The sequence below is a fragment of the Leptopilina heterotoma genome, unplaced genomic scaffold, assembly GCF_015476425.1.
Source record: "Leptopilina heterotoma isolate Lh14 unplaced genomic scaffold, ASM1547642v1 Lhet_270, whole genome shotgun sequence".
In the NCBI taxonomy this organism is placed as follows: domain Eukaryota; kingdom Metazoa; phylum Arthropoda; class Insecta; order Hymenoptera; family Figitidae; genus Leptopilina; species Leptopilina heterotoma.
The window spans coordinates 964,851-991,083 of record NW_025110979.1 but is presented as its reverse complement, the minus strand read 5'-3'; the positions used below and the strand labels follow the sequence as shown (position 1 = coordinate 991,083).

The window sequence follows — 26,233 nt, the reverse complement described above, 5'->3', positions numbered from 1 at the left end:
ATATTAATAATAATTAATATTATAATATAATATCAATAATGTTAATAGTCGATAATATTATAATATAATATCAATAATGTTAGGGGAATGTAGTCAAGGTTGGCCTACTGTCTAGGTAGGCCACTCGCGTTTTTTTGTCAAGTTCACTAGCGCCACCTACGCGCATTTTTGTCGAAGCTTGTCTTAGTGAAACCTAACTTTTTGTTCAATTACATTTTCGGAAAATCGAAAATTGTGTTTTCTGTGACGTCGGTACAAAAAAAGCTCAAAAAAAGTTTTGTGCATAATGTGAAAAACCATTAATAAAAGATAAAAAACAAATTGAATCGTCAAGGCAAGTATGCAGAAAATTTGTGGGACTCATGGTTGAAAGGAAAACAAAGTAAAAAATCGAATCCCGAAACGTATTTCTTTATGGTTACAACAATTCGGTAATGTTACTTACTGTCAAGGTCGGCCACTATGTGTTTAAAATGCGCAAAGTTGAGGACGAGCTACTTCATTTGCAAAAACTGCAATTCTGTATAACTCATAATATAATTGATCATCTTATTAATATTTTTATTCAATTTTATTAATATTTTAGTGCAAAACTTTTTTTTATTTATATTTATTTTTGTATATTGTTTATTGTTATTATTTTGTTATTTCATTAAGTTACAAACTGTAAACAATAAAGAATCAATTTTCCGTAACTCCAAACATGTTATTTTATTTTTTAACGATTAATGCCCTTTGAATTTTAAACATGGCCGACCTTGACTGTAATGGCCAACCTGGACTACAAATTTTTTTTTTTTTAAATCTTTATAACTTTTTCATTTTTAAACCTGTCAATTTACTTTGTACAGAAAAAATGTTCCTATTAAACAGGACTTTCCAACCATATACTTCAATTGTCCAAATTCATTTTTAAAAAAAAGTTATAAACAAAAGTCAAAAAGGTGGCCGACCTAGACTATGTTCCCCTAATAGTCGATAATATTATTAATACAATATCAATAATTAGAATCAAATAAAATTTATTTGAAACAAATAAAAAGTTCAGTAGACTCTAATTATGAGTCAAAAATAATTTTTTTTTCTCTGCGATTGTAATAAAACGATAATTTTACAATATAATAATGATAATTAGTAATAATTATTAAATTTAATGATAACTAATATTATTCGTAAGCAATAATTAACACAGCTAATTAATATTAATAAATTCATAAATGAAAAACGAAACAGAATGTTTGAATCTCTCTCTACAATTTTTCCTTTTAATTCATTAATAAAAAGAATCTAGTCTAATTTTTTGAAAAAAAATAAAAAATTGGCGTCCCTCTATTTTTTGAAAGAAAGAAAAGAAGAGAAGAAAAAAAGTAAGTGAAAACCGAGTGATCAGCTTTAGAATATATACTTGCGTGTTATTGATTGCAGGCATAAATTTTTTATACTCTGAATTTAAAAATATAATTAGATTATTAGTTTGACTTGTGATTAGATGTGAAATTACACTTGAGTTCTTGCTCATTGTTTTGACATTATTTTTATTATTATTATTATTATTATTATTTTTATTATTATTATTTTTATTATTATTATTATTATTATTATTATTACTATTATTATTATTATTAATATTATTACAATTATTGTTATATTATTATTATTACTATTATTATTATTAATATTATTAGTTATGATTATTATAAGTATTATTATTAAAATTATTTTTTTTTCATTATTAATATTATTATTATTATTAGGTATTTTGTTATTCTTAGAATTACAATACAAAAATAAAAAAAATCACAAGAGTGGAAAAATTTGTCTTCACGTTTACACACGTGACACATTGCAATTTTAGAGATGCAATAAATTTTTTGCGCGACTTTTAAATTTTAAATATTATTATTACTCCGAAATTGTGTTTTATATACTATATAGATATATAGTTTGAAAAAAACTGTTGTTAGGTGTAGATATAATAATTAATTATTCATTGTTTTTACATTCTGTTGATGAGAAACATTTGAGACCTTTTCCATTATACGCATAATATATAAATTGCAAATTGAGAAATTTATATTTAAATTCAAACACAATTTAATTATTTCAATATTCATTTGTAATCAATTAATTTTGAAAACTAATTGTTCATTTATACGAACAATCGATTGAAATTTCGAAACTACAATTCAATATTGTAATTTATTTATATTAAAAATAATTTTTTTTACTTTAAATATTATAATACAACTCTGATTATAAACTGTGTAAAAGAAATAATTAATTACTAAATTGTGAATTTTAATTAATTTTAATTAAAATATTAATTAATAGAATTTTTTAATTTGCAATATTTAATAAATCATTTTAATTAATTTAAGAATAACGCTTAATTTCTTGCTTTTTAATTAGTTACTTTTTAATCTTTAAAGGTTTAATATTTTATTTCTTTTTAATTAGTTAATTTGTAATTAATTAAAATTAATTATTTAAAAATTAATACTAATTAAAAAATATGAAATATTAAACGTTATTTTTAAATTAATTAATTAATTTAAAAATAACATTTAATATTTCATATTTTTTAATTAAATTTTTAATGAATTACTTTAATTACAATTCATAATTTTTATTAATCATAAATTGATTAAAATTAAAAATGAAATAAATTTCTCCATAAGAAATATTGAAATTTCAAAAAACGATAAGGAAAAGGTCTTGCATTTGAAAATGATAGTTTGATGCGATATTGCACATTTTTTCTTGAGGGAAAAGAATATTCTTTAAGAATAAAAAAAATATTTAGAAAAAAGTGTATGTTTGTGAGAGGAAAAAAAGAATTGTAAAATGAAGAAAATATTGAATGAATGAACGTGTACCGGCCTAATTCTCGCGCTGTCTGTCAAAGAGTACTTTTTTATATTATAAATGTGCTGATGTTCCCATATTTTCATTATCACTTGGTCCCGCAGTCATTCATCAAAAATCATTATTCAAAAAAAATAAATAAATAAATAAAACATTCATCCTATCCATGCCACCTACTTTTCTCCGAATTATCATTATATCAACGCTCGCAAATCATCATCACACGATTTTGCTTTGTAAAATACGTTCGTAATAAAAAATCATTTAAAATAATTAATCGCAAGAGTCTATTATGCTTTAATCATATAATGTTAAAAGTATTTTTTTTAGCTACGTAAACATGACAGAAAAAGAAAGCAGGGTGTCTACTATTTTCGTTCAACAAAATTCCTGATTATTTCCCGGTTTTTTTCTCATCAAATTTAAATTTATTTGATTTCGAACATAAATAAATCTACAAATGGCTTCAAAAATTTTTATTAGAGTTTTTATGAATAATTAAATTCTTTTGAAAGAGATTCTTTAAATTTTTTCAAAAATGTTTTTTTTAATAATTTTAATTAAAAATTTGGAGAATAATTGAATTAAGGGGATTTGAACCTTGATGACGTCACAGTTTGTGCAAAGCATTAGTTTTAAATCTGTGACGTCATCATGGTTCAAATGCCCTTAAACAAAGAATTTTTTCAATTTTTAAAAATAATCTTGTCTGTTCATAATTATAATTAATTTGATTACCTAATTCAATTTTATTAAAATGTATTGATACTAATTAAATTTCTGCAAAGAATTTTACTATTTATAAAAGTAATTGAATCCTTGCAAAGAATGTTATTAATTATGAAAATAATTTAATTCATTGTGAAGAATTTTATTAAAATTTTTGAAAATAATAAGCATTAATAATTAATTCATTATGTACTTAATAAGTTTAAAATTTAATTAAAAATTTAATTTCCTCAAGAAATAAATAATTATCAATTATTTGAACATTCAGAAATTTAAAATTATAAAAATTTAAGAGGGACTTTATATTTTAAAAATAAAAAACTTCCCTTGATTATTTTAGAAAAATTTTAAATAAAATTCTTTAAAATAATTTAATTCTTTTTAATAGAATGTAAAGAAATTCCAATTATTTGTTTATAAATATTCAATTATCTTGAAATAGTAGAATTAAAAAATTTCAAAAATCTTATTTTTCAGAATTTTCAAAAAGAAACTTTGCAAAAATTCAATTTTATTAAAAACTTTTAAGTGTGTATCTTTTTTTAAATTAAGTAATAAATATTTTAATTATTAATCTCCACACTAAGAAAAATGAATACATTAGAATTTGACTCCTTATAAAATTCAATTATTTATCAATTATTAAATTAAAATACTAATGGGACATTAAATTAGCCCTTAATGAGCCCTTAAGTATGTTCTTTCATATTTACGTAGCTTTAATTTTTCACATATAAAAAAATGGTAATTTTAATTTTCATTCTATCATTACTATAAAACTTATCCAGTTATACTTTCTTTTGATAAATAATGTCTTTGATAATAATTTTATTATGGAAAATAATTGTGTAGTTTTCCGTAATTTGAATTTAAAGTGCTCCATTTAAATTGCGTAAAATTTCTCGAAATGAAAATTAGAATTGTATCAATAAAAATTAAATAAAAAAATTAATTTTTATTTGCATATTTAATTAATTTATCTATTTTAATTTTAATTTAATACAATTTTCTCTTGTTAGTTAACTTTTCAAATAAATTTAAATATATAACAAGTTTCTTATAATATTTGTTTCAATTTAAACTTTTCAATTACACAGTTTTCATGAAAGTATTAAATTTATACCAAAGTGAAGCAATAACAAAAATTTTGATCAATTTGTAATTTAATCCAAATTTTTGCTATCAATTCATTGCAATTTGATACTTTCGTGTTAACAGTGATATTATATTGAAATTGAAATATTAATTTTTCAAAAATGTAATTATAATTTTTTTAATATTTCAACTTTCAGGCCTCGGATCGACTATAAAGCGCAAAAAATCGCTTTAGTCGATTAAAAATACCAAAAAATTGGTTATTTAAAATGTTGTAGAAAATTTTATTTTATTTCCCTGACCTTTCACTGATTTCCAAATTTAATTATTCAAAACTTGAATAAATTTGTTAAATAAATATTTAAATAGTACTTCTTTTTGTTTTTCCACGGGGAATATAATTTTTCTAATTTCTATTTAAAAACCTTCTGAAATTTAACAATTTATATATAAATATATTTTCAAAAAATTATAATAAATTCTTAAAATTAATGTTTTAAATAATTTTTCAAAGATAATAGTTTTTAAATTATTATACAGAATTGAAAAAATTCCTGACAATTAAAATTTGTTAAACTAAAAAATTTAATTTACTTTTTTCGAAGATAATTGAGTCTTGGAAAATTATGATAAAACAATTCTAAGAATTAGTTTTTTAAAAATTTTGTAATGTAATGTTTCGAAAGTAATTGAATTTCTTTAACGAATTTATGTATAATTTAAAAAAAAACCTAATTAGTTTTTTGAAGAATTTTAATTTTAATTTTGAACCTGATTGTTTTCTCCAAAATGTTAAAAGTAATTTAAAAAAATTGTAATGATATTAGTTCTTCTATGCATTTGAATTTTTGGAAATATGTAATTGAAAATATTGAAAATAATTGAATTTCAAAAAAATTAGAATGCAAAAATTCTAACAATTCCTTTTTTCAAAAATATTTTAATATAATTTTTAAAAGCTATTTTTTATTAATTTTCATTTTTAAATTTACACTTGAAGATTTTTTATTAAAATTTTTGAGAATTCAGTTATTTTCAAAATTTCCAATTAAAATTCTTGAAAAGTTGATTTTCAAAAATTATAATAAAATACTTGAAAACAAATCAATTATTTTCAATTAAATTTTACAAAATTTCAATTATTTAAAATCTTTTTAATTGTATAATTAAATTAATTTATTAGTAATTTCTAATTGTATATTTTGGAAATTTAATTAGAAGAATCATTCAAAAAATAATTTTTTAAATATTTGTTTTTAGTTATTTTTTACACTATAAATATCGAAATAAGTTTCATTTTATACCAAAAATGTGATATTTTGTTGCAATATTTGGAAGAAAAAGTCGAAATAGTTGAAATTTCGTAATTAAAAATAAAAACAAAACAGTTTTGGAAAAATCTTACATAGAAAAAAGTGAATAAAAAGTAAATTACTCGAAAGTAATTGTTTTAATAAAGAATTTAAAATATCAAAGAAAAATAAATATTAAAAAGCCGAAGGAAAATCTTAATTTTTTCCGTAATCTTCTTTTCTTGCCTCGATATTATTTATATAAAATAAAAAATGTTTATATATTTATAATAAACAATAAAAATAAATGTCTATAATTAATAATGAATAAATTTATAAGTTAGTTTTTTAACGAAAATGAAAAACCCAGGCAGAGAAAATCATTTCGATATTAAATAAAATGAAAACTCACTTTCCTAAAAAAATGAGTAAATTCAACACTGTTTTGAATTGACTCGGTAAACGCGCCACTGTAAAATTTCTCCTAATGCGTTACAACCTGTCTCGGACATAAAACCAGTTGGAGATTGAAACGACTTACCGTTCCCTGACACTCCGTCGGCGCATGAACAGCATGATTCCTTTCCTTTTGGGAAGTCCTATAAAGTACAAAAATCGTTACAATTCAATAGAATACACTGATAAAGTTAAAAAAAAATTTAAATTATTAAAGAAAAATAAATATGAAAATATTTTATTAATAATGACAATTTACTTTGATAAATAAAAATTGTTTATATAAATTGTTATTTATTAATTAAAATTCAAAACTGAACTGAACTGAACAGAACTGAACTAAAATTCAAAATTGAAATTAAAATAAATAAATAAATGCAAATGAAAATAATTAAAATAATATTTACAAAATATTATAACTTTTGTAATTTTGTTGTATTTTTCAGATTAATTGTAAGTTGATTTGCAAACTTTTTTCATTTAATTATCAATTGTAAATTAATTTACAAAATTTTTTTTCATTTAATTATTAATTGTAAATTGATTCGTAAAGTTTTTTTTTATTTAATTATTAATTGTAAATATTATTTTAATTGTTACTTTACGTTTCTTTAATATTTATTTTAATACATTTATTTTTTATACTTTATTTATTTAGCAATTCGTTTCAATAAGAGAGGAAAATTCATTGTATTTTTTTACGTTGATTTTAGTAAAATGAAGATGATTTTTATAAAAAAAAGTTCAATATTTTTTGTACTTGAAAAAATATTATTCTTCAACTTTCAAAAGAAATTCATATTCATTTTATTATCCATAAATAAAAATGAGCAATATTGAAAGATAAAATATCTTCTATTCTTCAAATCTTACCTAAGGTGCAAGCACTTAATCGGGCATCTTCAGATGCCCGATTGAAATCCTTCCAAACTTGATGCGGCCACAACACACGAAGATTTTTAAATAAAATATTTGAATATTTGCAAAAATTTATCATTTCTTAAAACTTCTAAAAGTAGTAATAATATCAAAATGAATTTTACATTAGTTTTTAATTTTCTTAAGAGCAAAAGTAAATTTATTGTTCTCATTGATTTTTAAAATTTAAAAAAAAAATGTTAACTGCTTCAGTTTTTAATTTTTAATATATTTAATTTAAATATTTTTTTTAAGAGCAAAAATTTTAATTGAAATTTTTCATTTAACTTGCGTGGTAAATTGCACTATATTATTATTTTTAATAAAACGAATTGAAATTTTACTTTAGTTTTTAATTTTTTTAAAACATTTTCTCTTTTTTATTTTTGAAAAAAAATTATTGTAATTGAAATATTTTGTTTTCCTTCGGCAAACAATTTAATTGCATTACTCTATTATTTTAAGAAAAGAAACTAAAATTTTACTTTAGATTATAATTTAAAAAATATTTTTTTTTATTTTATTTTTGAAAAATAATTATTGTAATTGAAATATTTTGTTTCCTTCCGCAAGGAATTGAACTGCATTACTTTATTAATTTTGATAATACGAAATTAATTTTTATTTTTTAATTTTCTATATTTTTTCAAGAGCAAAGACTTTAAATTGAAATATTAATTTTCTTTTACTGTAAGTTTAACGCTTACAATATTTAATTAATTTTAATAATAGGAAATTAAATTTTACTGTGGTTATTAACTTGCAAAATTTTAAAAAGCAAAAATTGTAATGAAAATATTTCGTTTTTTACTATATCAATTTAAATAAAACAAAATTAAATTTTAATAGAATTTCTTCTTTTTTTTAAAAATAAAATTTGCCATTCAAATATTTTATTTCATTCCCGCACTGAATTTAATTTACTTTATTAGTTTATAAACTTTTATAAATAGAAAAGTTTTGAAAAATTCTACAAAAAAAAGACTCATTTACGAAAATTTAAACTTTACTCCCGCACTGAATTTAATTTTTTACAATATACTTGATTAATTTCTTTTAGTTTTTTTTAATTTGGCTTTTTTGCACGGATCTAAAATCTTTTGAGCACTTCTCGCCAAAAATCTGAAAAAAGAACAGAAAAATATGCAACTAAATAAATTAAAGAATGATAAATATTATTTTCAAAATTTAAAATTAAATTATTTAGTTTCAAAAGCAAATTTTTGTAATCGAAAAAAATTAATACTTTAATAAAATAGTAGAATTAAAAACGAAGAGTGAAAAAATTTCTATATCAAAAATATTTTGTCTTTTAGACAAAAATAAATTATTTGTAGAACAATTTCTGAAAATAAAAAAAAAAAGAAACAATGTCTTTCTTAATTTTTCGTTTAATTTCCTAACTGTTTTGCTAAACTTTCAGAATAATTCAACAACTTTTAATATTGTACAGGAAAAAATTTTTTGTTCGTCTAATGATAAAATAAAAAAATCCAAAAACAAAAATTTCTTGAAATTTAAAAAATATTTTTCCTATTTTTCAGTTGTTTACCGAAAAACTATTTAAATTCACTCACTTTTAAAACACATTTATAAAACTATTAGGAAAAATTTCTTATTATTTTGATTCGATTTCTCAAAACGGAAAAAACAAAAAAACATAACCTATAAAATTATTGTTTTATTATTATTTAAAAATTAAGAAATTGTAATATTCTGTTTCGGAATATACACAAAAAAACAAATAACAATGTCTAATTTTGATGTGAAAAAATCCTAAAAACCTGAAACGCACGACACACTTTGTGAAATAGTTCCCGAATATCTTTCACATTTCTCAACTGTAAACTAAAAAAAAATCTTACACATTTTTATCACTTATTTATGAAATTATTTCTAATTTTTTGAAATAATTGTCACTAATTTCCTCGATTGAAAAAGCAACGAACGAACATAAAATTATATCGCAATATTCAAGAATATGTGAATTTTCTTTGTCGTGATAAAATTTTACTTCTATTTTTACTTGGAATATTTTACCTATATATTATATTCTTATATATTTGATCATTTAATTATAGAAATTTCATTAATGTTCACTCACCATGACGAAAAATCTTTCTCTCCAAAATTGCTCACTTGTTGCCTTTTTCGACACTCCATGGTTTCCCTTTGTCTCCTCCGTGTCACAATTAATTTTTCCGAAGAAATAGAAAAACCACCGAATTTAGAGAGTGAATTTCGAGTAGCTGTTGAAAATACGTCTTTTGCACTCCACTGTGACATCGCAAAAGAACTCTGCAACAATGAAAAACTCATTTGTTAACAAAAACTTTACATGCCGCCATCTTGAAAAAGTGAAATTGCGAATTCACAATTCATTCATTATTGGCAATTATTGAACAGAATATTAACACCACACTACACCAATATCACCGGAATTTGTTTCCTATTCGAAAAACTACAAAAACTTGCGACAAAACAATGAAATAATACCGATATTGAGATAAATGTGCACAGCAACAATGCTCGACACAACAATGGGGGGAATCGACATTTGTCTCATATTTCCTCACTTGGCGATCAAATTTCACAAGTATTTTCATAAAATACATTGCCCTTCGGCTTAGCAAAGAGAAAAAATCAAAAAGTTATAATAGATTATGCAAAAATATACCTTTTTCGGAGGAGAACTTAGTTGATGAAAGGGAGAAATCTGCTCCGTGCCGTCCGTTTAACGGAAAATGAAGCACGACCGGAACACTTTGAAATAGGGACTATTTCTCGTCTCTGATTGGCTGAACGTGAAATTTGGCGGTAAGTCATTATAATTATGATTTCCATCTAAAGTACACAATTCTGTTAACTTCAATTACTATTGTTACAAACTTGATATTAATCTCGTGTAAAAATATCCTTAACCTCAAGGGTAATTATATTGAAATTATAATTATTTTTCTACTTTTAAGAAACTAATTTAAGTCCGCATTGTTGGTAGTACTGCGCCTTGTACATGAGATCTGTGCTTGTGTTCGTGAACCACAAGTTCCCAACCATGCTTCGTTACCAACCTAGGGAAAATTAGCTTTTGCCAAATTAAGAAAAAAAAAAATTCAAATTTCTTTTATAAATAATATTAATTATTAGTTTTTATTTATTAAAAAATATTTATTTATGTTTAATATATTATTAAGAGTTAATAATTAATTTAATTAATGTGTAAAATTTTATAATTTTAATTTTACAACTTTAATTTTTATTACTAATTTTATAATTTTCAATTTTTTTTTAATTTTATAAATTTCTTTTATTATTTTATTAATATAATATATAAATTTATAATAAATAAAGAAAATTAAGATAAATTAAAAATATTTAATATATTTATTTCTATTATGCAATTTTTTTTAATTAATTTATTTATTTAGTTAATTAAAAATAATGAATAAAATAAAGTAACAATAAAATTAACTAACATTCAAATAAAATTAATATTAATTAATTAAAGAAAACTAACTTTTGCTAACTTAATAAAAAAAATTCAAATTTCTATTACCTATACAATTTTATTTTTATATTTTTTTTTTGTAAATAATTTTAGTATAATTTAAATTAATAATATTTTTTATAATTTTAATTAATTTTTTCTTTAATTTAATTTTTTTTAAATTGTTTATAAATTATAATTAATACTATTAATATTCTTTTAAACAATACTTACTAAATTATGTCAATTAATTTACTAAAGAATTCTGAAATGTAAAAAATTAATTATTAAATAATTCGTAATAATAATGTTCTAATAATAATTAAATAAATAAATGCAATAAACATGCAAACGAATTACAATTTACACAACAAAACAAACATGCTTCAAATGTAATTAAAATTAATTATTAATTTAAAAAAATTTTTTTACAATTTCAATTTAATAATTTTAATTATCAATTTAATAATTTTAATTTGTCAATTAATAATTTTAATTTGTCAATTAATTAATTAAATTAATTTAGTAACTAATTAATTAATTATACCAATTAATTTTCCCACACTGATAAAAATTATTTGAAATTAATTTTATCAATTATAATCAATTTATTATTATATAAAATACAAATAATTAAATTTTATTAAATTTAGTAAAAAATTTGTTTATTCATTAAGAATTTAATTTTTAATAATATCATTTAATTATGTTTCAAATAAACCGATAAATAAATATTAAAGCAATGAAATTAAATTTTTTTTTCTTTTTCACCGACTTGAAAATAATTAAGGAAAAATTAAGAAACAAACTTTATTTATTTATCAGATAAATGAAATACAACAGAATAACGCTATGTCATACTATCAATTGATCGTCTTGTGAATCTCACGCCTTTTTGTACAAGCACAGCGCCAGAGATTTGCATATAATATATGTATATATTTATATACTTACTACGCAATTGTAGAATACGTAAAAAGGGGGTTCTCTCGTATTCATACACCCGTTCTTTTATTATTAATAATTATTATTATTATAGTGAAATTAAAAAAAAATGTACAACTAATAAGTCAAGGTCAATGGCTACTAAAATTCGATAGACTTGGATAAAAAGAAAATCGGAAAAATTTTGAAAAAAAGAATATAAATGAAATTTATTGTTATTTTAGATAAATATGGCCCCTCTTTTTTATTATATAGAATCAAATTTAAATAATTTCTTTTTTTTTTGAAAAAAATTATTTTCAGGAGAAAGAATTTAATTATATTTGATTCTATTTTTAAAAATTGAATATTACAACTAATAATAATTAATTAATGGCACATTGACCATTGTTGACTTTCATTTACATAATATTTATGAAAACGGTCAGTGTTCTTTGTAGAAAAATAAAATACAAATAAATATCGGACGTTAGTTTTAAAAACAAGAATTCGTAGACTCAGAAAGATTAAAGTAAGAAGAGCTTTTTATCAAGTTTTCACTATATATACAAATACAGTTATTATTGGCCAGTAAATTTCCAGTATTTTCATTTATCTGAACAGGCAAAAAAAATATTTTTATCCTAAAACAATTATATATTTTTCAAAAGTAGCAAAACTATCCTAGTGAAACATTTAATTGTTCCAGGTAAATCATTATCCATATTTTTCTTGTTCGTTAGTCTTTTAATAATATTTTCTGTTTCACTATTTTCAATATTATTTTTTTCAATATTATTTTTTCAATATTATTTTTTCAATATTATCTTTATATTCAATATTATTTCAATTTTCCATATTATTACTATTTTCAATATCATTTATATAAGTCTATACAATATAAAGTTAACATTACACCAAAATATATCATTAATTGAAAAACGATATAAATTCAAAAAGCAAAATGTTAACCGAACATTGTACAAAAATTAACAATAAAATTTTTATGCGACACATAATAAATTTTTCTCTAAATATAATACAAAAAAAAAATCCCCACTCTTCAAATATAATTCTCTTTCTTTGAAAATGTACATAAACTATTCAAAAAAATAAATGTTCATCCTTTTTATCCAAGACTATTTCAAAGTCACGGGGAAATAAATTGTACAAATATAATTCACTTCAGAGCAAAATGCGAAGATTTTGAAAAAGAAAACAACTCTTTCAATTTAAATAAGCGAAAATTTACGTTGAAAATACTATCAAAGTAAATGGAAACGAAAAACCTTGTCAAATATATAAATTCTATTAACAAACATAATTATTAAAATTTTCCCTCTTTTTTTGAAAAATAAATTTCCACTTATTTCAAATATCAAGAGAAAGCCAAAGTTTTTAATAATTAATAAAACTTTAAAAAAACGACAGATAAAAATTTCGAAATGAAAACACGTATAAATTATTGTCCGCAAATAAGTGAACAAGCGCAGGGATATATTCAATGTTTTACTTCTTTTTTTTTCTCCTCTTTTTGTTAATTTTTATAATATATCGTTTATTTTTGAAAAAATCTTCATTTCAAGCTCGTCGAAGAAAAAACTGCGAAGCGAATAAGGAACACGTTGAAAAAATTAAAAAAAAAAATAAAACATAAAGAATCACTGGGACGACCCGTTGCATTTTCGTATATACGATTTATAATCGTAAACAAATGAAACGTTTCACAAAAAAAAGGTTTCGAGATGCCTCTTACAAAGAAAAAAAAAAAGTGCACAGTGTCTGCCACCCTCTGTTAATCCCACTCCTCATTGTTTTCTATATCCTTCCACGAAACAATCATTCACACGGCCAAATACATTCGAAAAAAATTCAACAACATACAAAAAACCGATACGCAACTCGAAGGACGACAAAAATGCAACTATTCCAATAATACAGAACTGGCTGCTTTCTTTTTTGCTTCTTTTATTGATTTTTTTACCTTATAAACTTGATATCCTACAAATAAAAGTAAAATTAAAAAAAAGAATGTTTCACCAAACAGTTAAAATAAAACTTTTCTTTTAAAAATTCTTCTCGATAAGGCAACTAATCTGTTTAGTATTTCAGGATAAACTTCCGAAAAGCGCATACCTCCGATTTTAATGAAAGTTGGTATTTGTGCCCTGATTACGAAAATCATAGTGAAAGTTGGCGCAAATAAGTTTATCATGGTGAAAACCATAAAAATGTGGTTTTTTTGCATTTAACATTTTTGTCCAATTGTGATTAGTTCTCGAGAAAAACGTAAAAAACCATAAAATACCATAAAATTGTCTAAAATACGAATTCTAATAAAACAGAATTATTCTTAAAGAAAATCATTAACATTTATATAATTCAGGGAGCTGATCAAGAAAATCACATTGAAAATTTTCGAAAATTAAAATTTTATGGTAAAAACCATAAAATTGTTTTTTCTTTTTTGCATTTAACTCCTAAAAAAACACAGAATTTCAAAAAATGTTTTCTAACGAAAGTTGTAGGTTTTAACAAACAACTAAAATACCATAAAATTGTCTATAACTTGTTAATGTTTTTCTTTTATGTACCAACTAGAAAGTAAATTTGACCCCCGTTCTATTACCAAACAACGAGAGAACACGTAGTGTCCTCTCCACTAGGCACATTAAAAAAAAGTTTCCCTTTTTATTACTAAAAAGCGAGAATTCTGTGTTTTTTTAGGAGTTAAATGCGAAAAAAAAAAACAATTTTATGGTGTTTACCATGAAATTTTAGTTTTCGCAAATTGTCAATCTGATTTTCTTAATCAGCGCCCTGAATTACATAAACGTCACTGATTTTCTTTAAGAATAATTCTGTTTTATTAGAATTTGTATTTTAGGCAATCTTATGGTATTTTATGAATTTTTTTTACGTTTTTCTCGAGAAATAATTACAATTGGACAAAAATGTATTTTACGAAAAAGATGTGTTCTGTTAAGACCTTAGATCTTTTGTTAAGAATATTTTTTCAAATTCTGTATTTTTTTTGGAGTTAAATGCAAAAAAGCACATTTTTATGGTTTTCACTATGATAAACTTATTTGCGGCAATTTTCACTACGATTTTCGTAATCAGGGCACAAAATTACGTAAGTATAACAACTTTTATTAAAATCGGAGGTATGCGCTTTTCGGAAATACACCCGTATTTCATTTTACAATATAATTAAATGATATACTATAAAGTATATGTAAATCACTAATATATGGTTATTTTTATTTTCTTGTTACAAGCCTTACATAATTAGAATATAATATGTATACTTTGTATATATATACTCTTGTAATAAAATTGATTACTTCGTACTTGCTTTCTAGAGATAATAAATATAACTATTGTGTAATGTTAGTACAAGAGAAGTGCGTGCAGAGGGTGGCAGCAGAGTGCGCATTTTCGAGTGCTACTGAATTTGGGATATTCCAATCCCTATTCTCAATATCGTCTCACATGGTGACATTCAATTGTATTGCTTTCGTGTCTACCGCACAAGCTTGCTGCTGCTGCTGTTGTTGCTGCTGTTGTTGTTGTTGTTGCTGTTGCTGCTGTTGTTGTTGCTGTTGAACTTGTTGTTGTACCTGTTGCTGTACTTGCTGTTGCACTTGCTGTTGTATGGCTTGCAATTGAATTGATTTTGTGTCAACAGTACACGTTTGTTGCTGTTGATTTTGAACTTGTTGCTGCTGCGCTTGTTGTTGGTTTTGTTGGGCTTGTGCAGCAGCTTGAGCAGCTTGTCGTTGCTGTTGACGTAGTATACTCGGTGGCGGGTCCATGTGTTGTCGTTGATGGAGTAATAAATGATTCTTTTGAAAGAAGGCTTTCCCGCATTTGTCGCAAACGTGCGACCTTATGTGACAACTGCCGTCCGAATGACGTCGTTGATGTTGTGAGAGACCGTGTTTTTGTGCAAAGCCACGACCACAATCGGGACACACGTGGGGCTTTGGTTTTGGTCCAGAGCCGGCTGGCGGTGATGTTTGCGTTGCGCCATGCATGTGACTCACACTCGGTGTTCCGATCGGTCCATTTATCTGTAAATGCTCCTCCTTTTTAGTTTCAACGTGATGCACCGTCTTTTAATAATAGAAATGGAATTTTTTGGGGTCTATTTCAATATGTTTTTAGTTACCTGATGTGTTCCTGATGTATTTGGAGTGAGGAAGTGTCCTGGTGATTGTTGGAAGGCAGCAGCTAGACCACAGAGATCCGTCACTAGTGTTCGATCGCCTGAATGTAACCTTAAATGCAACGTAAGTGCCTCTCGATTCTGGAATCCTAAACCGCATTCCCTGGAAATATTCATTTTCAATTTAGAAATATTTTCTATAAATTAGAATCTTTTCTACATTCTGTAATAAATATTCTCTGATTAAACTCTTTCTTTACTCTTCTAAACCAAGAATTTAATTTAGACATTTTTGTCTCTTCTTTACAAGAAAATTTACGAATCCTATAACAACATTTTATTCCAATTAGTGAAGTTAATTTCATTAAATTTATTCATATTCAAAGATCTTTAATGTCTCTAAAATTTTGAACGTTCAAATGAACGAAATTTATTTATTTCACTTTCAAATCCAACTTTCATTACAATAAATTTACCTCAAGTAACAAAAAAGTAAGATATAGTTTGTAAATATTATATTTTTCTTTTGATTTTTATTGCAAATAGAAATTTTTGAAAATATTTATATCGGGAAAAATTTTCGTTCATTTGAAAATTCAAAACTTGTAAACAACGATCTTCATTTAAATTTAAACTATTCCACCCAATTAATACCAATTTATAATTGAAATTTCTTTTTTTAGATAGAAAATCGACAAAGTTTAGTTAAAAAAGAACATTTTTTAGTCAATTTTTGTTCGCAATTTGCAAATAAATTTTGCAACGTGCAAACTTTAAATGCGATCTTATTGTATCTCTATTTCTGAAAAATTTTACTGGTTATTAAAATAACAATTTTATTTAAGGTAAATTCTGAATCGTATGGATAAAAATAATCCTAATAATAGGTTTGCCTGTCTCTTTATTAAATAAATAAATTGAAAAGTATTTCAAAAATAAATTTTTAGTTAAAATTAAAGAATTTTCCTCTTTTGAGAATGTGAAAATTGAATTTGTGAAAACAAAACTCGACAAAGAAAATATTTAACAATTTTATGGCGGTGATAGTAAATAATGAGAACAATAACAAAAATCGAACTTTGAAAATGAAAAGTTTAAATTTAACAAGAATTCTGCAAATGGAAATTGAAAATCACAATTTTGCAATTAAAAAACGTCATAGCGAGAGAGAAAACAATTTTATTAATACCTGATATAATTAGGTACTAATTGAAAGATAAAATTTTTTCTTATATTATGAAACATTTTACGATAGTTATACAATTTTTGAAATTAATTGAATTTTTCTAAAGAATTTTATCAAAATCTTTGAAAATAATTCAATTCTTTTAAGGAATTTTATTTAAAAATCTTTTAAAAGTAATTGATTTTTAATAAGAAATTTCATTAAGATTGCAATGAAAATAACTGAAATCCTGATTTAAATAAAAATGTATTGAAAATAATTAAATTCTTTCGAGAAATTTTATCAAAATTTTTGAAAATAATAGAATTCTTTCCAGAAATTTGATTAAAATTGTACTAAAAATAATTAAATTCCAAGGAATCACATTATTTTTTAAATATAAAAATAATAAAATTACAAATTAATAAAATTTGTAAAACTAGAGATTCAATTATTTCGAAGAAAATTTAAATTTTTTCGAGAAATGTAATTAAAATTGTACCTACAAATAATTCTATCAAAAATTGTATTGAAATGATATACGTATACATAATTATTGAATTCCTCTGAAGAATGTTATTATTTATGAAAATAATTTAATTGTAGCAAAAAAAAAAAATTAAATTTCTTTTAAGGAATTTAGTTAAAAAATTATATTGAAAATATTTGAATTACTGCGAAAAATTGTATTTAAAAAAATAATAGAATTCTCGTGAATAATTTTATTAAAACTTTTGATAATAATTTTATTGAGATTATATTGAAAATTATTTAATTCAACTTCCAAAGAATTTTATTCAAATTTTGGAATAAAATTTAATTATTTCAAAGAAAATTAAAATTTCTAAAAATATTCTAAAAATATCAACAAATATTTTTTAACCTATATTGAAAATTATTGTATTCCTCCGAAGAATTGTATTATTTACGAAAATAATTTAATAATTATCAAGAAGTTTACGAAAATTTTTGAAAATAATTTTAATTTTTTCAAATTCTTCAGAAGAATTTAGTTAAAAAATTTCGAACATTGAATTGAATTCCTGCGAAGAATTATACTATTCACGAAATATAATGAAAATCTTGCGAATAATTTCATTAAAATTTTTCTAAAATAATTTAATTCTTGTAAAGAATTTTATTATTTATGAATAGTAATTTTATTCTTTGGAAGAATTTTAGTAAAATTTTTAAAAACAATTTAATTGTTTCAAAGAAGGAAACTTACATATTTAATGATCAGAAAAAATAAATCCAACCACAAAAAAATAGGTTTTTTCAACTTCTTACAAATTTACAATTGACAATTAATAAATTATAAATTTGGAAATAATATTATATTAAAATATAAAATATATAAAATTAGATTAAGGGGACTTTCTGGTGAAGAATTGGTAAAAAAGACACTTTTTTTAAACTATTATTGTATATAATGTATTATAGTTATTGCAAAAATTCCTTTTGGATATTGTTACATATTACAAGAAGAGAATTAAAAATTTTGTTTCGAGTACTTTTAGTTTATTTTCGCAACTGTAGGTGTGACGTCTTCCAAAAGGTGCCTTTTATTCGGGGAGACAGTTTCCGGGTAACCTATTTTACATAAATTAAAAATTCAAACGGGATTCGCTTTATGAAGATTTTTCTCTAAACAACAAACCTCAAAAACAATTTTTTTTTACTGTTTTACAATTTTTATAACACATTTTTCTCAAAAAAAATGGGAAAAATGATGTATTTTTTGGTTTATTTCCCCCCGTAGAAAATAACAGGGGGTAAAAATGTAAAATTTTAATGTCCCTGAATTCCCATAAAAAAATGTATTATCTGTGAAAATAATTGAATTCTTAAGAAGAATTGCATTGAAAATAATTGAATAGTATAGGAAAATTTTATTAAAATTACAATTTTATTAACTAAATCTTGTAAAGAATTTTGTCAAAATTTTTTAAAATAATTTTATTTAAATGTTTCGAAATAATTGAATTTCTTAGAACTATTTTTTTCAATTCTCTGCATTGAAAAATTAAAAATAATTGAAGAATTGGTGGGAAGAAATTTATAAAAAAAATTGGTAAGTAATTGAATTCCTGTTAAATTTTTATTAAAATTTTGTTTAAATAATAAAATTGTTTTGGAAATTTTTATTAAATTTGTAGATATTAAAAATAATTGAAATTTTGCCAAGAATTTTATTAAAATTTTTCATAATAATTGAATTTCAGAGAAGAATTTTATATTATTTATAAAGATACAAATTGAAATTTTGACGAGGATTTTAACACATTTTTCAATATAATTGAATTTATGAGAAGAAGTTCATCACTTTTGAAAATAATTGAATTTCTGTAATCAGTTGTTCTTAAAATTTCTATTTAAATTCAAACAAAAAAGACACAAAAATTCAAAATTTTCTTATAAATTCTAAAAATTAAATTTTTTCCAGTACTTTTAATAAAAATCCCTGATTTTTCCCTGACTTGTGGCAACCCTGTGTCTTTTCATTTTTGCGAAAAAAAAGCTTTTCGACGAGAACTTCAGGGGCCTAAATTTTAGAAGTTTATTGTCTAGTTTTTTAGATAAAGAATCGAATGGTTTTTGGTTTTTATTTAAAGTCGGTTCAGTAGATTACGAGAAAAGTGTCTCCCCGTTTTCAAAAATGAGTTAAAAGTTTTCTTAGTGTATTACAATATGTTAAGAAACGGTCATAAAAATTGCAATAACTTTTGCTTTTGCTTTTTTTCAAAAAATGTTTTAAGAAAGTAATTTTATGATACTAAGGAATAGTTTAAAGCAAAAAAAGAAAAACAGATTTTTTTTAAATTCTTGACCAGAAAGTCCCCTTAAAATGTAAATTATGTTTTGGTTTTAGAATTATGAAAATCTTTTTGAAAGAGAATGTGGGTATGAAAAATGCTATATTACCTGCAAGTGAGTGACTTTTCATCAGCGTCAGTATTATTATTATGTATTTTAGAGTGCGCGACTAGGTCTGCCTTCCTTGGGAATGCTTCTCCACAAACGGTGCATGCAAAAGGCGTTTCTCCCGTGTGCAATCGCATGTGTGCGAGCAATGTTCTCTTTTGTAGAAATTCCTTACCACAAACATTACAAGAATGGGGCACACGTCCATGAAGTCGTCCATGATTAACCAATTCGAATTTCCTTTGGAAAGTTGCCCCACAATCGTGGCAAACAAATGGATGTAAACTGCCATGGAAGCGCGAATGCATTGTCAAATGATCCTTTTGCGAGAATGATTCTCCGCACTCCTCACAAACAAAGGGTCGTTCGCCGGAATGGAATTTGCTATGTGTTACTAGATGACGTTTCAATGGAAATGCTCGTCCACACTCTTGACAAACGAACGGCCGTTCACGCGTATGCACCCGAGTGTGTGTCACTAAATGATGTTTCAATGTGAAGGACTTTTTACATTCGCGACACTGATATGGTCTCTCTGCACTATGCAGAAGAAGATGAGTATGAAGACAATGTTTGTGCGCGAAACTTTTTCCACAATGCACACAAATATGTGGCCGTTCGCCAGTATGAACTCTCGCGTGTGTTGTCAAATGATGTTTGAGAAGAAATGATTTACCACATTCGGAACATGAATAGGGTCTTTCTTTGGGCACACGTACCTGACTGCCCATATCCTGTTGGGTCTTCACCTTTGTTTCAATTTGTGTTGTATTCACGTGGGTGAGAACGTGGCCGAAATGTGTTGAGGTATCGGTTTGACTAGCCGCAACATTGTTGGTATTCGCTTGATTCGAGGCAGCTGCAGCCCTCTTCATTAGGATATCATTGCACTCTTCCGCGGTGAGTTGAAGCGGACCAATTGGCGTCATAAAATGTTTACTCATGGCATGCTTATCGGTGGTTGTAAAAACTAGTGTATTTGGAAATAATGAAGGTTGTGATGTTGGATGTGCAGCTTCACAATTGCAACCGCCTTTATCGCATGTTAAAGAGAATACATCGTGATGCTTTTTGGTTCGCACGTGTGTCACGTGCGTTTGATTATGTGCTCCAGTGTGGCCGTGATGCGTCGTCGGCGTTTGTTGACAACTCTCGTTCATTGTGAACATTGTACGTCTGTGGGCATTATTGGCAACTTTAGGCGGTTTAATGTCCACTTGAATTTTTTGACTTGAACCCTGGTCTTGATTGTTGTTGACCGCATAACTAATATTTGTCGTGAGATCATTTTGATTGCTTTCACGTGTTTCAGTGCCAGGTCCGCCAAATGACCAGGCATATCCGAACCCAGTGCCTGCATTACCAGGAGTGGTGCACATATTCGTCAGCGGGGTAATCGAACTGCTCGTCTGACTAGCCGCTGTTGAAGTAGGACCCTCCGTCTCTGTTGATTAAACAAAATTATCAGTCTCTCTTTCTTCTCTATTCAAATATCAAGTTCGCAACATTTTTTCATTTTCAATTTTATTCAATTCATCTATAATTCGGAAATTTTATTTTAATCCATACACTGAGAAAAATATAAAGTAACTTTTACTACTTTTATAGTAAAACATTTCTGTTTGCATTTCTGCTAACTTTTACTACTTTCCAAGTAAATTTTACTACATAACTTGTAAAAAATTAGTAAAATTTATTTCGAACGCAGCAAAATTCACTCCGAAAGTAGTAAAAGCTAGCAGAAATGCGAACAGAAATGTTTTACTATAAAAGTAGTGAAAGTTACTTTATATTTTTCTCCATGTAACAAAACGTTGCGAGCTTCATTGTCATCAATAAATTGCAAATAGCAACATTTTTTTTTTTTTTTTGCATTTCTTAAAGAATTTATAGTTACCTTGCATTTTAGTGAATTTATGCCTACAAAATCTGGAGTCTAATTTTTCTCCTTAGTCGATATTTAGCGTCTAATGATACAACATTGGTTGACTAAACAAACAAGTTTTAAGTTGAGATTGTTGTAGGCGAAAAATGATTTCTAAAATTCAAGGCCACTGATTATTTTTCTAATTGAAGATGAGCAAAAAAAAATTTTTCTTTCCAAATGATTAAAATGTTGAGGAGCTGGATGCTATAATGTGTTACGCGCCATTCACTTAACATGGCGCGTAACACATTATAGCATCCAGCCCCTCAATTGTGAATTATGAATTTTTTTTATAAATGAATTATGAACATGAGTAGGGAGAACTTTATAGGAACTTTATGCTTTAGGATAAAAGCACAAATTTCAAAAATGTTGTCTAGTGTTAAAATCAACATTAAAAAGTATTTTTTAACCAATTGTCGAGAGCATTATTAAAAAGCATAATTTTTATAGCAATGTAGCATATGAGCTGCTTAATTCAATAACAAAAAACATAATTATGTACTAAAAAAATAACATGAGTTTAGAAGCTAAAATAAAATAAAACATCGCATTATCAGTGTTGACACAAAAATTTAATTTTTTCCCTGAATTTTTCCTCGACTTTCAGACAAAATAATCTCAATGAAAATTCAATTAAACTTTCTCAAAAAAATTAATTCTACAAAATTTTTATTTAAAAGAATGAAAAATTCTGATTTTCAATGATTTTAATTTGAAACCTTTTTTGAAATTCAATTATATCTAAAAATTCAGCCTATACTGCTTTAATATTCAATTATTATTATCTAAAACTTTGATCTGAAATTCATTTTTAAATCAGTTTTTATTAGAAAATTCTAAGAGAATTCAATTACATAAACACAAAAATAAATACATAATTTATGCAATAATTGAATGTTTCTCAAAATTGAATTCACATAAAGAATTTTATTAACCAAATTTTTAAATAATTCAATTCTTTTGACGAATTTTAATTCAATTTTTAAGAATAATTACATTTTTCGAGGAAATCGTTTAAAATTGTATTAAAAATAATTGAATCCCTGTAAAAAATGTTATTATTTATGAAAATAATGTAATTATTGCGAAGAAATTTATAAAAAATTTGTAAATAATTTAATTCCTGTGGAATTTTTTATTATTTATTAAAAAAAAATAATTAAATGTTTGCGAAGAATTTTATTAAAATTTTTTATAATAATTGAATTTATGCGTTGAATTATATTGAAATTCTGGAAAATAATTCAATTCTTTAAAGGAATTTTGTTATGATAATAATTGAATTTCTGAGAAGAATTTTGTTATTTATTAAAATAATAATTGAATTCTGTCCAAGAAATAATAATAATTTTGAAAAATAATTGAATTTTTGCCAACAATATAAATAAAATTTTTGAAAACAATTGAATTTCTGTGATGAATTATATTTTTTTGAAAATAATTCGATTTTTTAATGGAATTTAGTTAAAATTGCTTTGATACTAACTGAATTCTTTATAAAGAATTTTCTCAAAATTTTTTTTAAATTAATTGAGTTCTGTACAAGAATTTTATTAAAAAATTTTTTAAATAATTGAATCTTGTCAATAAATTTTATTAAAATTGTATTGATTGTATTGAAAAAATAGAATTGCCAAGAAAAAGTTTATTTATAAAAATAATTGAATTTTTGCTTCAAATTTTATTGAAACTTTTAATTTAGTTTAGTTAAAAAATTTTTAATATTGAATTGAATTCCTGTGAAGAATTATATTATTTACGAAATATAATGAAAATCATGCGAATAATTTTATTAAAATTTTTGAAAATAATTGAATTCCTGTAAAATTTTTATTATTTATGAAAATAAATAAATATTTGCGTAGAATTTTATCAAAATTACTTTTAATTAATGGAATTTGTTTGAAAAAATTTTTTAAAACAGTAGTTATTGAAAATCATTAAATTTAGGAAATTTTTTGAAAATAATTGAAATTTTGACAAGAATTTTATTGAAATTATTGAAAATAATTGAATTTCGGAGAAGAATTTTATAATTTGTAATGATAATTGAAATTTTGACGAGAATTTTTATAAATTTTTTAACATAATTAAATTTCTGCGAAGAAATTTATTATTTTTGAAAATAATTGAATTTTCGCAATCATTTACTTCTTCAAAATTTAATTATTTTTTAGTGTTTTTAACTAAAATTCATCTATAAATCCATTATTTTTAATAATTAATTAATATATATCGAAAAATTTAACAAATTTCAGACCTTTTAAAATTGATCTATTTATGAAAATTGTCAACGCAACTCTTAAAATTTAATTAATTTTGAAATATTTAAGTAAAATTATTCATTAAATAATTTCTAAATAATAATTAATAAAAATCCCTGACTTTTCCCTGGAAAAATCAGGACTTTAAAAATCTGACTTTTCCCTGACCTGTGGTAACCTTGATTATTTTTGCGTTTTCGTTTTTAAAAAAACTTTGCCGACTTCAGTTTCATTTATTATTTTTTATGAATATTAAGTGAAAGAACAAATTTTCCAAATGCAAAGCATAATAAAAGCATAAAAAATATAAGAGCATAATAAGAGCTTATTTACTGCATAATTGACATTATTTAGAAGAATAATGGAGTATTTTATAAATTTTGAAAGCATAAATCGTTTAGATGAAAAGCATAAAGTTCCTGTCTCTAAACAAGAGATATTTCTTAAAATTACACACATTACTCAAGTTCCAAACATCTTTTGATTGAAAAACTAATTCATAGTTTGATTTATAAAAAATTTGAGAAACACGTTAATTTGAACGATTTGGAAAAAAGGTAATTTGCTGGTAATTCGCCTTTATTCCAATTATCAAACCAAAGAAAATCTCTCTAGAATCCAATTGCAAATGTTACGAATATTTTATATTTAATAAAATTCAGAAAAATTGTATATTGATAATAAAATTTATTAATTTTAAAAATATAACCTCTGGTGCAGATAATTGAGGGAAAATAATGTTTGGCTCATTGTTATTGTTACTACCAAGAGATATGCAATTTTTCCATTTACTTGATAATGGAGTTTGAAATTTCAAAACAAAAATGACTATAATGACATTTCTTTCCGAGTAACAATGAAAATTAATGAAAATTAATTAAACATAATTGGTAACATTATTGGTTAATGAAAATTGAGAGAAAATCTTGGGACTAAAAGAGGGAGAAAAAGAGAGAGAGAAAGAAAGAAAAGAAGTATGTGTGAAAATCGACAAAATATTATTCTCCTCACACAGCACATGATTGTTTTTTTACCTAGTACTGTTGTCAATTCATTGTCCACGCCGACTCGCTCCACAACGACAAATTGGTCGGCGGGAAATATCTTGAGTGGCTCCAAATAAAGATACCCGTCACACTCCAGTATCTCGGTGATGGGGTTTCACTATCGGTATCATATCTGCCTGGATGGCGTGAGGGTTGAAAGTTCCGCCCGAGTGAGCGTGGCGTGGAAAAATCAAAGGCGAATAACAACTTGCAAATACCTCGTGCAACTTGATTGTGTAGCAGGTGAAATCACTAAAATAAAATGAATAGATAAAGAAATTGTATACCACGAGGTCGTTTTTTTTTAAATAGGGAACTGAATTCAAGGAAGGGTGCAAAAATTTATCTGAAAGGAAGATCCAAGAGCGTGTGTTGAGCGACGAGGAAAAAGGCAGGAGTTTTAGCGGCGGCGATTGGCAGCAGTAGTAGTATCAGTAATAGCAGAAGTGCCTTTCACAGTTTTTGTTAAATTCCTCAATTCTTCTTCTTTTAATAATCCCATTGATTTTTAATAATCGTTAGCACGCCGGTTTTATTCCAAATAAATTATTCGTTATTTGCCCCTAGGGCAAATTCTCTGTCTCGTTTCGTCTCGTCTTTGAGGCCCGCGGCGTCCACGGTTCTAAAAAGACAACCTCCACCTTCTTCCCACGGCACTCCCACAATCTCACCAGCACTCGACGTTATTCCCACGGGATTTTTCACTTTATCGCTTTACATTAAATCACTGACGCGAGTGGCCGATGGTCATTAATTTTCTGCAATCACATATTTTATTCTTCATACAAAATATCTTCACATATCGGCCATTTTATTTGTAAACTACCAAAAAACAATGTTGCCAATGCACGCGCGCTTTTGGAGGGAGCTAGTTGCACAGGAGTTTATAGCGTCACCATATTAAGCTGCATTCACAGTACGGCGGCTGCTTGCAAATTGAGTGCGAGGAAGAGAGAGTATTCGAAA

The 26,233-nt window shown here is 24.3% G+C and overlaps 1 protein-coding gene across 4 annotated transcripts; it reads right to left on the bottom strand.

Annotated features, from left to right (window-relative positions):
* Positions 1 to 11,638: 11,638 nt before the first annotated feature.
* On the bottom strand, positions 11,639 to 26,134 carry LOC122503840 (zinc finger protein 2-like). 4 transcript variants are annotated; one of them, XM_043614574.1, is made up of 6 exons: positions 25,939 to 26,134; positions 25,256 to 25,519; positions 21,925 to 22,016; positions 20,028 to 21,471; positions 15,941 to 16,100; positions 11,639 to 15,857 (listed from the first exon to the last, which is right to left on the bottom strand). In XM_043614574.1, exons 3-6 carry the CDS (start codon positions 21,929 to 21,931, stop codon positions 15,258 to 15,260), a joined length of 2,211 nt encoding a protein of 736 aa, XP_043470509.1. In that variant the 5' UTR covers positions 21,932 to 22,016; positions 25,256 to 25,519; positions 25,939 to 26,134; the 3' UTR covers positions 11,639 to 15,257. The 4 variants fall into 4 exon arrangements, with proteins under 4 accessions (XP_043470509.1, XP_043470508.1, XP_043470510.1 ...); XM_043614573.1 differs by having other exon boundaries at positions 25,256 to 26,134; XM_043614575.1 differs by having other exon boundaries at positions 11,639 to 15,842; positions 25,256 to 26,134.
* Between the last annotated feature and the right edge of the window lie 99 nt (positions 26,135 to 26,233).

Coding starts and splice junctions, on each gene's coding strand:
- LOC122503840 (XM_043614573.1), bottom strand. Junction 16,101..20,027: donor GAAAAGTCACTCACTTGCAG/GTAATATAGCAT, acceptor GAATATTTCCAG/GGAATGCGGTTTAGGATTCC. Junction 15,858..15,940: donor ATACATCAGGAACACATCAG/GTAACTAAAAAC, acceptor GAAACTAAAAAG/GAGGAGCATTTACAGATAAA.